At 56.1% G+C, this 16,215-nt stretch overlaps 1 protein-coding gene across 1 annotated transcript; it reads left to right on the forward strand.

The window, feature by feature from the left end:
• The first annotated feature begins 5,832 nt into the window (after positions 1-5,832).
• Positions 5,833-8,303, forward strand: LOC138718552 (forkhead box protein J1-like). Its single transcript, XM_069853058.1, has 2 exons — positions 5,833-6,336; positions 7,521-8,303. The coding sequence occupies exons 1-2, from the start codon at positions 5,833-5,835 to the stop codon at positions 8,301-8,303; spliced, it is 1,287 nt and encodes a 428-aa protein (XP_069709159.1).
• Positions 8,304-16,215: the final 7,912 nt, after the last annotated feature.

The raw sequence follows: 16,215 nt of genomic DNA on the forward strand, positions 1-16,215 counted from the left end.
TCAGGTGAGGCAGGAGATTTGGGGCTGGTGTCTGCATAGGGTCACTTGTGGACCAGACAAGAGCCCGTTCCCAGCCCCAAACACGCACTGCTCATCACTGTCCATCAGCTGTGGGTCTTCAGTTTTAGTCAAGTTTTGACTAGTCGAAAATAACAGCCTGGGTTGTTCACTATTGGATCCACAGTTTTTCAATGTTATGGATATTTAAACAATATGTGATACCAGGCACATACAACACTTAAAATATGCACATGCATTATCTAATAAGGCTTGCATCCATTGCCCTACAAGCATTTCAAATCCGGTAAAATATTGTTCTCCATTGCTTTGTGAGTATCGTACTTTGCAGTTTAACATCAGTCATGATTTTTGTAGTTTCCACGTCCAAAGAGTCACGGACTGGTCAGTTGACCCAAAGCCTCCGTCTCCCTATATGCTACTTTCTGCATGGGGTTCAATTGCTGGCAAACAAACCATCTGAGTAATTCTTGTGCCCTTTGGTATAAAGCGAGGAGGCACACGCAATCCAAGCCATCGTTTGTATTGCTCTCGTAAAGTCGGCATCAGTCAATTCCGGTAAAACCAACAAACTTTGTGACAGGTGATCCTGCAATTAACTGTGCACTAAGCCTGGTTTTGCATTCTCTAAGGCTAATTGTTTAAGCATAAACTTCTCGAGTGGCGATATTGCCCACCTGCCTATTTAAGGCCTCTTGTAATTTGTCTAGAAATATCATGTAATAAATGCCATTTTGCCAGATTTCTTTTTGATCACCAATACAGGTGTGTTCCAAGGACTGTTAGTTGGGACTATATGCCCTTGATCTGTTTGCTCCTCCACGAACTTCTGCAACGCACCCAATTTTTCACTCCTTCATGTTTCCAATGCCTTTTCCCATTGCACTTAACACATCTCCCCCCCAAAAGATTAGGGGAACGCCCTTGCCCACTGTTGTTCCTGCGTTTCCTCCCTCTGTTAGGCTGCCCCCCAAAAGAAGTCATGTTTGTTAACCCCCCGTGGGAGTCCTTTTCTTTAGGGAGGCAGAGGGCAAAGGATAAGGCACTCATTGAGGGACACGGCTGTGCCCCATCCCCACGCCAGTGCTGAGCCCAGCACCAAGGGCCTTCCTCAGCCTTGCCTTCCTGGGTGGTGAGATGTCCTGTCCTGACACCCAGGACATCCTCCTGTGGCCAGAAGGAAGGACGGAGCCCATCACTTGTCCCACAGGGGCTGCACGTGTTTTTCTCGCCTCGCTATTCCCTGCTGTCGGCACAATAAATCTGGACAAGTCTGGTGTCCCACAGGCTCCCAGATCCCATCTGAGGGTGCAGGGGAAGGCTCCTTCAACTCTCACCAAGTACTGGCACAGCCCTTGCGCTGGCAGACCCCTCAGGGTAGGACACCCACCCCCTGCCCCACGACGCTTCCCCACAGCTGGGACAGACCCCACCACAACCCCACTAAAACCCCACCCTTTTCAGCAGCAACCACAAGCCATCAGAGATGTCCAACCAACAAGGCTGGGGACATCGAGGACAGTGCCTCTGCTCCCAGCCCCCATCAGCCCCGCCTGCACCCTGCCTCAGCCTCCTCCCTCTCAGGGCAGATGTTCCTGACCAGCACCTCCGGCATCTCCTGCCGGGTACAGCCCAGATCAGGAGGGGCAGTCAGCAAGAAGGCCAAGCACCATGCTCCAGCCAACACCACCAAGAAGCAGGAGGCCTCCCTGCAGGATAATATCCCACTGAAAGCAAAAAAGACAAAGCCAGTGCGCCGGCTGGCCAAACACTAGAGGAGCCTCTGAGAGGTGAATCTGGACAAGGACGGAGCGGCGGTGGGCAGTGCTGGGACACAGAGAGATCCAAAGGCCGGTGCCTCCACTCACCCTCTCCAGCCCCAGCCCTCTCCCAGATCCCTGTTCCTTGTTTAATTCAGTAACAGGATTGTGTGTTCACTTGCCAGCACCTCTCTGCTTGCAGAACTATTTGCAGTGGGAGAGGGGGATGAGGGTGTTAACGCAGCCCCTGCCCAGCCCATGGTGACTGAGCTGGGCTTGGGACTGACACTGAGAGGTTGGGGAGACGGGGCATCACTCCAGGTGCTGAATACCCCTGGGAGCCCAGTTTTTACCACAGATTGCCTTTTTTTTTTTTTTTTTTTGTGTGTGTGTGTGTGTTCTAAGTCCTCCTCTTGCAAAGCTCGTGTCCTGCAAAGACAGCTGTGCCAAGGTCCTGACCTTGCCTCCCAAACGGACAAGAGGGTGGAGAAACTCCAGAAGCTGTGGAGTTGGACAGCCAGGGGCCTCCCAAAAGGTTCTCCTGGAGCTCTGCAGAGAAGCAGCAGCTGTCCCACCAGCGTGCGCAGCCTAAGGGCTCCCTTCCACACGCATGTTCCTTGGCTTTCCCCAAGCTTGCTGCCCCCTGCTAGCAGAGGAGATTCGAGGGAAACAAGGGCTGTCTTTGCTCAGCACTTGGAGCTGCTTCTCTCCACTCAGCTGAGGCACAAAGGCTGCAGCCCTCCTCCATCATGCAAACCTTGTGTGCCTGTCCCACAGGTCCCCCAGACATCGTGTGCAGGGAATTCCTTGGGAAGGACCAAAGGCTGGGGAAAGGAATGGATCTAGGTGGATGGGGGTGGGAAGCAGGGTGGAAAAGAGGAGCATGGAAATCATACGGTCACCAGTTCATGCAAGTTGGGAAGGACGGGGTGGGTAGTCCTTTAGACCTCAAGCTCCAGCAGTGCCAGTGAGGATGTCAGGCCAAGATGCTGGGGGGGTTCATCCAGTGGGGTCTAAAAAGCCTCAAAGGATTGAGGCCTGACATCGCACAGCTTCACATCTTCGCGTTGTCCACTCTAGGAATGATGGTGGCCATAGCGATGTGTCTCTCTCCCAGCCACCTTCTCTTTAAATCACTATAAAGAGCTTCCACATAGCAGAAAACGGCAGTTGGCTGCAGTTGTGAGACACGGTGACATCAGGAAAGCAGCTCAATCAGCAGCTGGCGTGAAGAAACCCTTGTGGAAGAAGAGGAGGAGAGCATGGCAGAGGGAGAGGTGTCTGCAGCCGGCTTCGTTGTGGGGAATGCAGACCTTGAAAGACAACATATCAGACAATAAAAGCTGATCTCCTATGGCAACTGTTATTTTCAAGTTGGGGGATGTCACTCGGACAGGATCAGGGGTGGCAGCGGTGGCAGAAAGCCGCGGGGAGCGTTGGACTCTCTGGGGAGGGAGATGGGACGAGCCCATGGGATAGCAGTGCTGAGGGCTGAGCCGTGTGGCTGGAGCGAAGCCGGCTGTCAGGAGCAGTGAGTTTGCACAGGGGATGGTTATTGTTATCACTCTTTTTCTTCTTTGAATTCCCCCGTGCCCCATCCAGACCACAGGAGCGACCGCTTCTGGGATCTCCCTTACTGTGGGCACAGGAGCTGGCAGGGGCCGGGTGGTGACCGGCTTAGACCCTGAGGGCTTAGACCCTAAAAACGCAGCCTTGGATCCTAAAATGAGGATTTGGAACCTAAAATCACGTCTTGGGAATTGAGAATGCAGTGAACGTTTCTGCCCTAAAAATGAAGCTCTGCGCCTAAAAGTGAGCTTTGCAAACTAGAAATTAGGCTACATAAATTAGATTTTGACCCGCAGGAAGAGGGTGTTTGACCCAATTACTGACTGTTTGGACCCCCTAAAATTCAACCTCAGACCCATTAAACCCAGCTTCTGACGCATTTCTGAGTAAGAGGCTTGGAATCTGTGGTGTGCTGGAAGCCAGAATGTCTTCCTAGCAGCTCCAATCCCTGTGAACTGTCACCCTCCGGCAGTTCAAGTTTATGGCAGCCAAGTAATGCACAGTCAGACCCAAACCCCTCTGCTTTGTTAAAAAACACCTCCCACAACAGCCTCAACCCTGCGGCTCTAAAATGAAGCTCTGCAGAACAGCTAACCCTTTGTGCCCTTAAGTGATGCTTTGAACCCTCAAACACAGGCTTTTGAACCTCATATTACACTTTGGGCACTGAAATGAGGGTTTCAAAACTAATTATGCTCCTCTGGGGCACAAACCAGAAGACCTGGACCTTAAGGAAAGTGTTTTGGAACCCCATCATTCCCCCCCATGCAACCTAGAAACGAAGCTTTGGCTTCTAAACACAGGGTTGCGGGGGCTCAAAAAATGGGGTTGAGGGACTGAAAATGGATCTCTAGAAACAAAAACTTAAGCTGCGGGGCCTAAAACTGGGCTTCAGAGGAGATATCAGAGGACAGTCCTATGGAAAGTCCTTGGAACAATGCACACACCCACGAGCTGGTACCAGTCACTGGGGCTACACAACACTACTGCACAAATAACCAGAATCTCTAAGGGCTTTAGGAGGTGGGGGAGGATCCTACAGCGCATGTACTCACCTGGTGAAGAGGTGACACCAAACCGCAGGGAGAAGACCAGCCTATGTACTCCTAGCACAGGAACAACCTCCCCCCACACTCCTACTGCTCGAGGAGGCCTCAAAATGGCCTCTGGCAGGGCTGCCTTTAGGCTCAAGGCAGAATGGGATCATGGTCATATATGGTCATGTTGGCAGCCATGGGCTGGAGGGTCCCCAGGCAGCACCAGGGTGGGGTCTGTAAGCTGAGCCCCAGCTCCCCTGCACCCTGCCTCAGCCTCCTCCCTCTCAGGGCAGATGTTCCTGCTACAGGAAGCTTTCCAGAAAGTTCTCCTGGAAGTATGCTGGACACTTTAAAGACAGTCCCCTGGAAAGTGCCTTCTCAGATGTTTTGAAGCGTCCTGCAGAGCGTTTGCCGGCTGTCAGGAGCAGTGGGTTTGCACAGGGCATGGTTATTGTTATCGCTCTTTTTCTTCTTTGAATTCCCCTGTGCCCCCATCCAGACCACGGCAGCGAGTGCTTCTGGGATCTCCCTTAGTGTGGGCACAGGAGCTGGCAGGGGCCGGGTGGTGACACTGGGCACCAAGCTTCGGAACAAGGTGTGGCTGCCCTGAAGCTTCTTTTGGGGAGAAAAGCCTGTTCTGTGGGAGCGGGGCAGGTGGTTCTGCTGGCCCCGCCCCCCGCTGACTGTTGGGCGCAGCGTCATTCGAAAGGAGGAACCTCCAGCCCCAGCCGCCCCGCGCAGCCCGTGCAGAGCTCCTCGTCCCCGGCCGGCCTCGGCGGGCTCGCTCCTTGCCCAAAGACACGGGATCGCAGGTTCGTAGCAAAGCAGGGAAGGCAGACACTGCATCCCCAGCCTGGGAGTAACGGAGGGCTGAACGGGCAGCTGGCTCTGCGTGAGGGTGTGCCTGGGGTGGGTCTGCGCGGTCCCCCACCGCGTTGTGTTGGGGTGCCAGGAGCAGGGAGGAGCAGGAATAACGTGGAAGAGAGGGAAGCTGAAGACGTTTTGTCCAGGTCTTTCATCTTGACATTTTGTCCTGCTTAGCAACGTGTGGGAGAAACGCCCACTCTGTTTGGGACGGCAGGGCTGGATGTTGGTTACGTAAGGGGTGGTTTTAGTCGTTGTTGTTTTATTGATTACTTTCTGAGTCCAAGACTTGCTGGGCCCACGAGGGTTGGGTGATACTGGGATGTAGGGGTTTGAGTGAATTTTCGCAAGGTTCCGGGCTGGTGGATCACCCAGGGGAGGTGTCACGGCTCTGGTGCGCAGCAGCCCGGGGATGGATCTGGCTCAGCGGCACTGGGAGCACCCAGTCCCAGCCTTGCTCACGTGCCAGAGAGCAGCTGCTCCTCAGAGAGCCTCATCCCTTCCCTGTTGTCATTGCAGGATCTGCTCCATCCCCTCCCTCCGCTTCAGACGCACCCCGTGAATGCCAGAGCTGCCGATGAGGCATGGCTGAGGGGTGGCTGAGCCACGAGGAGACAGGGAAGGACAGAGGGCAGGAGGGCAGCAGGAGAGACTCGGACGATGTGGACGACAGCCTGCCCAACCTGACGTGGCTGCTGGACTTCTCCATCATCAGCGCTAGCATGGGCAACTCCTCCTGCTGCCCCAGCAGCCCGGACCCCCACAGCTGTCAGGGCATCCCCAGCTTTGCTGCACCGTGCTCACCCCTGGGCACTGACCAACTGTGCATGGAAATGCCCCAAACTCCCCGCATGCCCATCTCCTCCTCCAGCTGGATGATGGAGCACCACGTTGTGTCCACGCACCCTCAGCTGACGGCGGGTATTGACTACCAGACCAACCCCTACATCAAGCCACCCTACTCCTACACCACCCTCATCTGCATGGCGATGGAAGCCAGCAAGGAGCCCCAAGTCACCCTCTCCGACATCTACAAGTGGATTACCGACAACTTCTGCTACTTCCGTCAAGCTGATCCCGTGTGGCAGGTAGGACATTTGAGAACTCTTGCCCTGCCCCATCTCCCCTTATGGCTGGGAAGGGCCTTTCACAGCTTCCATCGTGTAAGAGAGAGCTCAGGGTCATTCATGGAGTGGAAAGGTCCCCATTGGACTGTTAGTCCCTGCATCTCCTCTTGACTCTGGAGTGAAGGTGTCTCTGTCTCCCACTTCAGCTTCCTGTAGCTTGCTGCCCTGCTCCGTCTCAGAGGACACTCTCCAGCACGGGTGGCTTTCTAGAATGTGGTGGGGCAGGAGGCACCTGGATTGCTCCTCCCTCTGCTCTAGTTATTCCCAGCCCAAATCCAGAGCGTGCCAGCTATCCTGCACCACTGCTCCCCCAGGCAGGGCTGAGCTAAACCTTTCTTAGCCCCCCGCCCAGGAACTGTCCACCACCTCGCTGGGCAAGTGGGTGTCTGGAGGCTATTGAAGCCAACCAGAGAGAAAGGTAGGGAAGCCCTTGGTCCCTCTCCAGGGCCACAGGTGTTCCCCAGACTCCCTGTGCTGGGAAACTTATGGGAGGGAATCTATGGGAGAAGCTAAGTACCAGAATCTTGACTTTCTCTTGCAAACTCATGGCTGGATATTCACCACACTTTTAATTCAAAGTGTTCATTGACAGAAGGAAGAGATGCAGGAGGTACACAAGGTTCTTGCAGGGAGGAAGGATTAATATATTAACCCACCAGGAAATATGGCTGGAAAAGCAGAAAATCCTCTTTTTCTTTCTTTCTCTTCCCCATAGTCTTCCCCCCACCTCCTTTAAGCAGTGGCTGATGAGGATGCAGTGATTTTACCCGGAGCTCCTCTGGGCCAGAAGGCACCTCTGGGGACACACAGGGCTGGGGTGGGACAGCCCCCGTGCCTCTCCAGTTTTGCCCGTCCGGTTTGTGTCAGCCTGGCAGCAGGCAGACATGTGCCTGTATTTTAGCAAACCGCTTTCCCCGCAACACTAACAGGAGGTGTGGGTCAAGCTGGGGATGCGAGGAGGGCCCTGATGGTGCTGTCCACCATGGTGATGCCACATGTTGCCGCTGGTAATGGGGCCACATGGATGTAAAGACCCTCCTCTTCCTCCTGGCTGCAAAGATGCTTCTCCACCAGCCTCCCCACGCAGATAGTTGCGGCACCAGCCGATGATTGTTCCACCTTGTTTTTTTTCTCTTTTTTCCCAGAACTCCATCCGGCACAACCTCTCCTCAAACAAGTGCTTCATCAAGGTGCCTCGAGAGAAGGACAAGCCAGGGAGAGGTGGCTTTTGGAAGCTTGACCCGCAATACGTTGAGCAGCTCAAGAGTGGTGCCTTCAAAAAGCAGAGGATGCGCCCAGTGCAGATCCTCCCAGCCTCCACTGCGAAAGCCCAGCAAGAAGCACAGCGTGGTGCCTCCCTGGCTGCTTCAGCTTGTGCCTCCAATAAAGTCCTCTCTGTCAACCTGGAGTCACAGCTGCTGCTGAAAAAGTTTGAAGAAGGTAATGGCAACCAGCACTGGAATCCAGTGGATGGCAAAAGAGGGCTCAAGCGCAAGCAGCCCTTGCCCAAGCAAACAGCCAAAGCGTGTCTGCTTTCCAATTCCGCCTTGCTGAGCCAGGAGGAGCAGACCCAGCTGGGATCCCTGAAAGGGGACTCTGACCCCAGCCTGAACAGAGAGGTCTCCACTTTTGGGGATCTGGAGCTCTTATCTCCAGTCAGCCTCAAAACGCTCAACCTGGAGTTGATGGCACAAGGGCACCACTTTGAATGTCCCCAGGGGCCGGAGCAGGTCCTCACTGAGTCCTCCCAGAACAGCCTGAGCCTGGACGAAAGCTTCGTGGCCACTTCTTTCCTGCAGCATCTCTGTGATGAAGGGACAAGCGATCTCCTCTCAAATTCTGCCAATGCGGAGCAGTTGTTTGAAGTCAACGATGCCTCTGTAATAGCGGATGAGAGCAACTGGATCACTCTGGATTCCCTCTTGTAAGAGGCCAGTCACCGATCAAAGCCCACGTGTGCTTTAGCAGGATGCTCCCCCCACGCTACTGGGACTTCCAAGAACTGGATTCTTCACCTCTCCTTCGCTGTAGGTTATTAGAGATAGAGTAGGCATCAGGTAGGAGAGAGCAGAAGCTGTAGTGTCAGTGGTTTGCCTTAGACTTGCTGAGAAGTCAAAGATTGTAGAGAGTTTCTGTTTAGTATCAACAGCATTTAGGACCTTTAATGTTAGCCGCAATATTTATTGAGAGAGGTTGTAGCTTATGAATTAATAAAGAAGCCTTTAAAAAATTCCATTATCCTTGTTGCAATTTGTACTCAAATTAGGGGAGAGGGTGGGAGTGTGGAGGTGGGAGAATCATAGAATCATAGCACCACAGAATCGAAGAATACTTTTGGTGGGAAGGGACCTTAGAGATCATCTAGTTCCAACTCCCCTGCCATGGGCAGGGACACCTCCCACAAGATCAGGCTGCCCAGGGCCCTGTCCAACCTGGCCTTGAGCACCTCCCGGGATGATGCAGCCACAACTTCCCTGGAAAAGTTCTGCATTCCTTCCCCAGTAAAGCACGAGGCAAGCTGAGAATTGAATATCTTCAGGTCATGCAAGGTGCGGAGCAGGGCCTTGGGCTGTTGCTTTGTGCAGGTGCTACCGCCTGAAGTCCCCTGGGATGCCACCACATTGGTGAGGATAGTGTCCGGTGGGCACAGGGCTACAGGCTCTGGAGTGTGGTGTGGATGTATTTGTCTGTACTGATAAGGCCTCTCATTATTTGCTGTTCTCATTATATTTCCCTCTGTTGGGGCCTGCATACGGTGCCAAAGGGCTGCAGAGATTTGTGTGTGATTTCACCTTTTAATGGGATGTTATTTACAATTAAAAAGAATAAATAAGAACAAGACTTTTGCCTCCTTGTTCTGTTCCAGCCCCTCCTTACCCTGTCAGACCCGCTCTCCTGGAGGTGGGGGGACATCTCACCAGCCCAGCCCTGCCTGTACACCCGGCCCGGATACACAGGTGCCCTCACCCCGCTCCGCAGCAGCACAGTGATTCCTCACGGGAAAACTGATGCACAAACAGCCAGCTGCGTGACAACGGCTACACGCTCTCTGTGGCACAAGGGTGGCTCTGTCCCGAGGCCTGGGAGCTGCTCCCAGCCCCTGGAGCATCCTTCCCTGTCCCTGCACGGAGCTCCTGGGCGTGACATGGTGTAAGCACTCGACACTGTCCTTCTGCTCATGCCATGTTCCTACCCCTGTATTCACAGAATCACTAGGTATGGAAAGACCTCCAGGATCATCTAGTCCAATCATTCCTATCAACCACTAAACCGTGCCCCTCAGCACCTCATCCACCTGCCATTTACATGACTCAATCCCCTCACTGGGCAGCCTCTGCCAGTGCCCAATGACCCTTTCTGTGAAAAATTAGTTGTAGAGAGCAACAAGGTCTCCCCTCAGCCTCCTCTTCTCTATCCCTCCACATGCCCTGTGAAACACAAGTGGCTTCGGAGACCTGGTGGGCACAGGAGTGTGAGCAGAGCTGCACAAAAGCTGCAGAAACAACCAAATCCTTGCAAAATCAACTAAGCTGAGAAGCAGTCAGGCTCTGCCAGGGCTGTGAAGAAGATCACCTCATGCTCAGCTGCTGGGGCAGGCGCGGTGGGGGCAGTGGGTCAAGAGGCAGCAGGTTTGGGAAGCTCCGAGGTGTTTTAACACATGGTGCGCAGCACAAAGTGCGATCAGCATAAAAGCTCAAACTCTCCAATACTCTGTGAAATCAAGTTTTACTCATTACAACAATAAATGTAATAAATGATTCGTAGGGATTAACAGCATTAACAGTAACAGCTTTCCAGGCAACTGTCACGGTCCACTCGTGGACGCGTGATGGTTCGTTTCATTTATGATTTCAGAGTGCAAATAATTCAAAGAGTCAAGGGAGTCAAATTTCAATCTAACCTGGCACTTTATTACTTATGCCCGTAAAGCGACATACGATAGAAAGAGACAGAGAACAAGGAAAGAGATGGGGAGAAGAGGGAAGGAAAAGGGGTTCATGGCTACCACCACGGGTCCCCAGATGTCCGGCGTCTCTGGGAGACAAAGTCCAGAAGGCGTTCTGCTGTTTTGGTCTTTGATGGAGGTGATCCCAGGGTGGGGGGGTCTTCTTCTGTCTCTGTCTTCTGTTCCCCCCTAATTCAGCTGCTCCAGAGCTGTCTTTTATGTCAGTCAATACACCTGTGACCCACCTTTGCCTGTGGAGATGTGCCTATCTCCACCTAGCAGGCCACACGTGCCAAGAGAGGAGTGTCTGCAGGTCTCCTCCCCTTGCGCATGCGCTCCTCCTGGTGCCAGTGGTCAACCTGGGGTCTCCCAATGAAGGCCAGTAGTCATCATCACGTCGCGCTTTCTGTGTTGGTTATGGGTCTGTGCTAAGTCCCGTCATTAATCTTCCTGTCTTTTCCTCCTTGCTTCATGGATCTTTCACAATGGTAGGGAGCAAGGAGGTTTGAAGACAGGTACAAAACTTTGTTGAGATAAGGAAGAAAGGTACAGGTAGTTAGGTACAAAGTATTCACTCTGTGCCAGCTCTGGCCGTTTTCCTGATGAGAAATGAGAAAATGTTGACACAGAAAATGTTGAGACAGAAATCGAACCTTTGACCAACTCTTAGAGCAACGTGCCCAATCATTGCTACAAGAGACCAACCAGGTTCCAGCTTTCATCCAATGGAGGCATTTTCTTGAGGAGAGCTTCACTCCTGCCCGGCCATCCAGGGCCAGCAGCACCGCGCCCACCGCTTCCGTGGTGACGTTGGCTGCTCCCCTAGAGCTCTCAGAATATGGATGTTCTGAGTTGCCAGAGATGAGATGGAGAGCTGGGGATCTTTCTCCAAAACCTGGAGGGCTGCGACAAAGGAAAGAGAAGGGAGCTGAACCCCACCTCTTTGCAGAGACCCTCAGGCATCTCCGCCAGACCTTGCCAGCCCCACCCTTCCCTTTCCCTGGCCGGGAGGAGCAGGTGGGACAAATACCTCGGCTGGCAGCTGCTGCTCAGGAAGGCCCCCAATGCCCCCGAGATGTTCCTCTGCCCTCGAACCCTGAAGCAGGGCAAGGCACAGCAGCTCGCTGCCCAGGCTCTGTCCCCTGCCCCAGCAGCCCCGGCACGCACAGCACTGCCCCTACTCACCCTGGCAGATCTCAGGCAGCTTCTCCTCCCGATGGTGCCTCAGGTGGCGCGCGGCAAGCCCTAGGCACAGAGCTCTGTCAGCCGCCTGCTCCCCAGCGTGCTCCCAGCAGCACAGCTCCCGGCTCTGCCGGTCTGGCTGCAGCCCCTGCTCCCCCTCAGCAGGGAGACCCCAGGGAAGGGCAGTGCCGGGCTGGGGTGAGGGACTGAGCGAGGCTGCAGCCAAGCCCAGCGTCGTGGGCAGGGGTGGGAGAGGGAGGCACCGAGCCCTGGCTGCCCAGGCCCGTCACAGGGCACCCAGGGCTCTGGCAGCCCCAGGGCTCCTCTTGCTGCCAGCGCAGCGGTGGGGACTGGGGCCAGGCTGCAACAGAGGGACCCCGGGGGCTGTGGCTCACCGACAAACCGCACGGCCGCCTCTCGCAAGGTGTCCTGAGCATCCTGCAATTATGCCAGGCTCTCGTGCAGGTATTCTGCAGCTCTGCCTTTGGCCTTCACCAGCTGGAGAGAGTAGAGGGGCACAGAGTGTCACGCAGCCTCCCCAGGCAGCTGGACCAGCATCCCCTTTACCCCTGCCACCTCAGGCCATTCCCATCTCCCAGACAGGAGCCCTGTGGCGCTGAGGCACAGAGACAGCTGCAGGCATAGGGGTCTGGAGGTCCTGTGACCCTTCTGTCCCGCTGCCAGGGCCCAGACAGCCTAGGGTCTCCTTCCACACCATGAGAGTGGGGAGGGAAAAGGGGCTTGGAGAAGCAGCCCCGGGGGCTCTGGGCCCAGGGGAAGGGAAGGAGGCTCCAGGCTCTGGGCTCTGGGCTCTAGGCTGGAGCAGAGCAGGAACGGCTGTCCCCTTGTCCAGACTGGGCTCTAGGGCTTGGGGCTTGTCCTCACCAAGTACTCCCCAACTCAGAATATCTGCTGCGTCTGGGTCAGGTGAGTGAGATTTCTCAACTTCAGCAGCTTTGCAGCAACGAGGAGGGCTTCCTGAGCTGCCTGTGGAGGACAGGGGTTGGGGTTCCAGGGACTCAAAGCCCTGGCCTCCAGCACGTGCACGGACAGCCAGAAAGTCTCTAGGGACTCTCGTGGTCAGGTGTTGGTGGCCATGGACTGCTGCTGAGCCCTGCTGGACCACCTATTGCAGGCGTGGGAGATGTCCGTGCCAGCTTCTCCTTCCTTCCTTTTGATCCTCTCTCTGGGTGCGCTGGAGGAGAGGTGAATGGGGGAAGGAGGGAGAAACAGGAGCCCATCTTCCTCGCCTCTGTGGCAGGAGGCCACAGGAAGGCAGTGGTGGGATCCATGCAGGGAAGCAGCGTCTGCCCCGTCCTCAGTGACTCCAGCTCTTGGACCCTGAGACCACACAGACTCCTCGTGTCGGACTGCCAGCAGCCCTTTTCCCTCCCTGGTGCCCAGGCCACACTTGTGGCATCAGCTCAGCCTTCCCCGCATCCCTGCTCAGGTTCGTAATCTGTACCTTGGCCACGCTCTTGGTCTGGTCACTCATGCGAAAGAACAGTGGGATCAGGCTTCTCCACACATGCTCCTTTGTCTGCTGCTTGTTGTTCCCCACCACCATCTGCATCGCATCTTTGAAGAGGCAGATGGAGAGCTCTCGCAGCTGGCTGCACTCCTGGAAGGGAGGAGGACAGGAGACTTGGAGCGAGAGCCGCTCCCAGAGCAGGGTCGAGGGCAGGGCTGCTGTGAGAGGAGATGCTTTGGAGCCAGACTCCACAGCCAGGAGGGAAAACCCCGGCCCAAATAGCCCTGCGGGACTGGGCTGATGGGCAGTTGTCCTTGCAGAGGGCCGAGCGGTGGGGCTGAGGCTCCCACAGCAGCCTTACATCATCAAAGACCGGCCGGAGCTTCTCCAGCAGCTGCAGAGCCACGGGGCTGGCCTCCTTCCTCCCCAGATGACGCAGCACGTTCTGGACAACCAGCAGAGCCTTCATCTTGTCCTCGGAGCCGGCATTCTCCTGGGTGCCCATGACGTCCGGCAGCAGATCTAGCATTTTCCTTGCCTGTATCAAGCACAGAATTCCCTTTCGCAAAATGGGGAAAGAGCACCCTAGCACAAATTCTCTGGCCACTGAGCACTAGCCTCCGCGTTACCCACAGCCCCAGCCCCAGGCTGCCAACGTGGCTGCAGCCTGTCCGTGCCCCGCTCAGCGTCTCAGGTCTCTGCGACAGTGTCACCAGGCTTCTGAGCTCCAGTGAGAGCAGACCCGGGCTTGTACGCTGCAGGAACCTCTGGGTTTGGTCCTGGCCAGCAATCTCCTCTGCGTTCCCGTAACCTGAGGCCAGCAGCTGGAAGAAAGAGAGCAGTGGGAGACTGGCAGGAGTTGCAGGGTTCCCCACACCGTGAGGCTCCCTGAGGGCAAGGGCTCCGGGGCCCACGCAGCGTGGGGTGGCCCTGGCACAGTTGGCGCAAAGGAACCCAGTGCTGGGCCGGTCCCTGCCGGCCCCAAGGGGCCGTGGCCGTATGTCCTGGAGGAGGTGACCATCTGGGGGCAGGTGGGAGGGGAGATGGCCGGGCCCCTTTCCCCACAGAGGCAGATGCAGCCCAGAGAGCGAGCAAGGACTGCTCTGGCCACTCACAGACAAACGAAGGAAGCAGGCGACCTCCTCTGCGTTGGAGCTGAAGACGCCGTGCAGCCACTTGCCCTGGAGCTGTTGGAGCAGCTCGCTCAAGGCCTTCTCCACCGTGTGGGGCTGGGAAAGCAGCACATCCCAGATGGCCAGAGCAGCCCTGCAGGACCAGAGTGCTCTGTCAGCAGAGCTGCCTCGACACCGCGCGGTTCCTGGGACAGCCCGCAGGATCCAGGCAGTCCTGCAGCCCCGGCCCCTTCCAGACCTTTGCTTGGGGGCCGGGTCCCTGCCTGGGCGAGCAGGAGGGGTCTGGGATAGCGTTCCTGTTGCTGCTGGGCATGGAAGAAGCTCACAGGGACTGTTGGGGTCAGTACCTGTCACACGACGGAGACAACCCCAACAGGATCGTGACCACTTCCCTGGGAAACCAGTCGGTCACCAGCAGAAGCAGCGAGTCCAGGCTGTGCCGGGCTGATGCCGTGCAGATGCACTCCCTGTTTTCATAGATGCACCTCACGATGTCCGGAACCTGGAGGGCACACAGGGGAGGTCAGGGCTGCTGCTGGAGTGCAGCCATTTCCCAAGAAACCACTGCCCTTCCCATCCGACTGTGCTGCCAGGTGCCTGAGGTGCCTGGGTCAGGGAGAGAGGGATACAGGGACACACAAAGCCTGGAAGCGCTCAAGGGAAGGGCACAGCAAGGCAGCCACACGCCACTTACCTGCGCTAGCCATGAGGCAGGCTCTCCCATGGCCACATCCAGGATGCTGCTCGCCGCCTCGTTGGCATCCAGGCTTGAGTCTCTCAGGGCCTTAATGGCCATGAGGATGAGCTCTGTCTTCTCAGAAGGCTCGAGGTATTTTCCAAATGCCTGCGGGCAGAAGGAAGGCAGGGAAGACACGTCTCACCGAGTGCCCGGATGGTGCTACTCCGCTGAGCTGGGGGAGCAGCTCTGGGCACAGATGTCCTGGCAGCAGTGCCCGCAGGAAAGCTGGCAGCAGGGGCTGCAGTCGGTGCACAGTGGACGGGGACAGAGAGCCCTCAGCATGGGGGAGGAAGGGTGGAGGCTGTGGGCACAGCGCTGGGCCCGCGGAGAACTGGGGCTTGCTGGAAGCCAGGAGAGCTGAAGCTGCTGCTGGGTCCCTGCTCGGGGACAGCAGCAACCCCCTCACTGGAGACAGTGAGGCCATGCCACCCCGCTCATTCTGGATCCCTTCGCTCACATGAGTCTCCTGCTGATGTGCTCATTACCATGGCAATGCGGCTTGCGCTTGGTGAAGTCAGCCAGGTGTCCTCAGCTTCCCTCTCCCTTTGTCTCTCTGGATGTTCTGGATCATCCTGTGGACGTGCCGTGCCTAAACACGAGGGGATCACGGAAGAGTGGATAAACGAGAGGCAGGGGACGTCTGGAAGCTGGCAGGCTCTCATGGATGACTTCCAGAAGCACCGGAACAGTCCCTTGCAAGACTCGGGGAAACAACCAGGTGCATGAGGAGAGGTCTGTGTGTGTGTGGAGGGAGGCAGCCCACCCCAGCTCCTCTTACATTTTTGCTGCTGGAAGAATCTGAAGAGGTAATGAAGAGCATCCAAAGCCCCCGATCTGATCTCCCAGTTTTTGCCAAAGCAGCAAAAGATGAGACGTCCCAGCAGCTGTCCCAGGAGGGGGATACGGATCTCTGTGAGGCAGGCACGGCTGTCATCGTCTCCTTCGCAGGTGCTCCAGCCCTGGGTGTGGGAGGCAAGAGAGGTAGAAGGGCTGAGGGGCAGCAGGTGCAATCAAAGTCCTGAACCCAGGAGCTTCCACAAGGAAATATCCCCAGTGAGACAGGATTTGGAGGATCCTCCCAAAGGTGCTTGCAGGGCAGCAGGGCAGGGAGAGCTGCAGACCTGGCCTCCCACCATGCTCCTTGGGCAGTCCTGTCCTGCACAGGCCTGGGGACTGAGACGAGTCCTGGCAGAGAGGGCACTGGGGAGAGGAGACCGTGGGAATAGGAAAAAAACGGAGACCTTCTCTCCAGGGCAGAGCCTCACTGAACACCTCAACCAGACTCGCCTCACAGGCATCTCCGAGCTAGGGGCTGCTCTGGTGTGCAGGGAAGGGAAGAACCCCCAGCTGGAGGGTGCCTGTCTCCTTA

Source organism: Phaenicophaeus curvirostris, chromosome 3 (genome assembly GCF_032191515.1).
Source record: "Phaenicophaeus curvirostris isolate KB17595 chromosome 3, BPBGC_Pcur_1.0, whole genome shotgun sequence".
In the NCBI taxonomy this organism is placed as follows: domain Eukaryota; kingdom Metazoa; phylum Chordata; class Aves; order Cuculiformes; family Cuculidae; genus Phaenicophaeus; species Phaenicophaeus curvirostris.

Excerpts from the sequence above, each read along its gene's own strand:
- LOC138718552 (XM_069853058.1), top strand. The coding sequence starts at position 5,833 with ATGGCTGAGGGGTGGCTGAGCCACGAGGAGACAGGGAAGGACAGAGGG. Across the intron at positions 6,337-7,520 it reads AAGCTGATCCCGTGTGGCAG|AACTCCATCCGGCACAACCT; the intron begins GTAGGACATTTG and ends CTTTTTTCCCAG.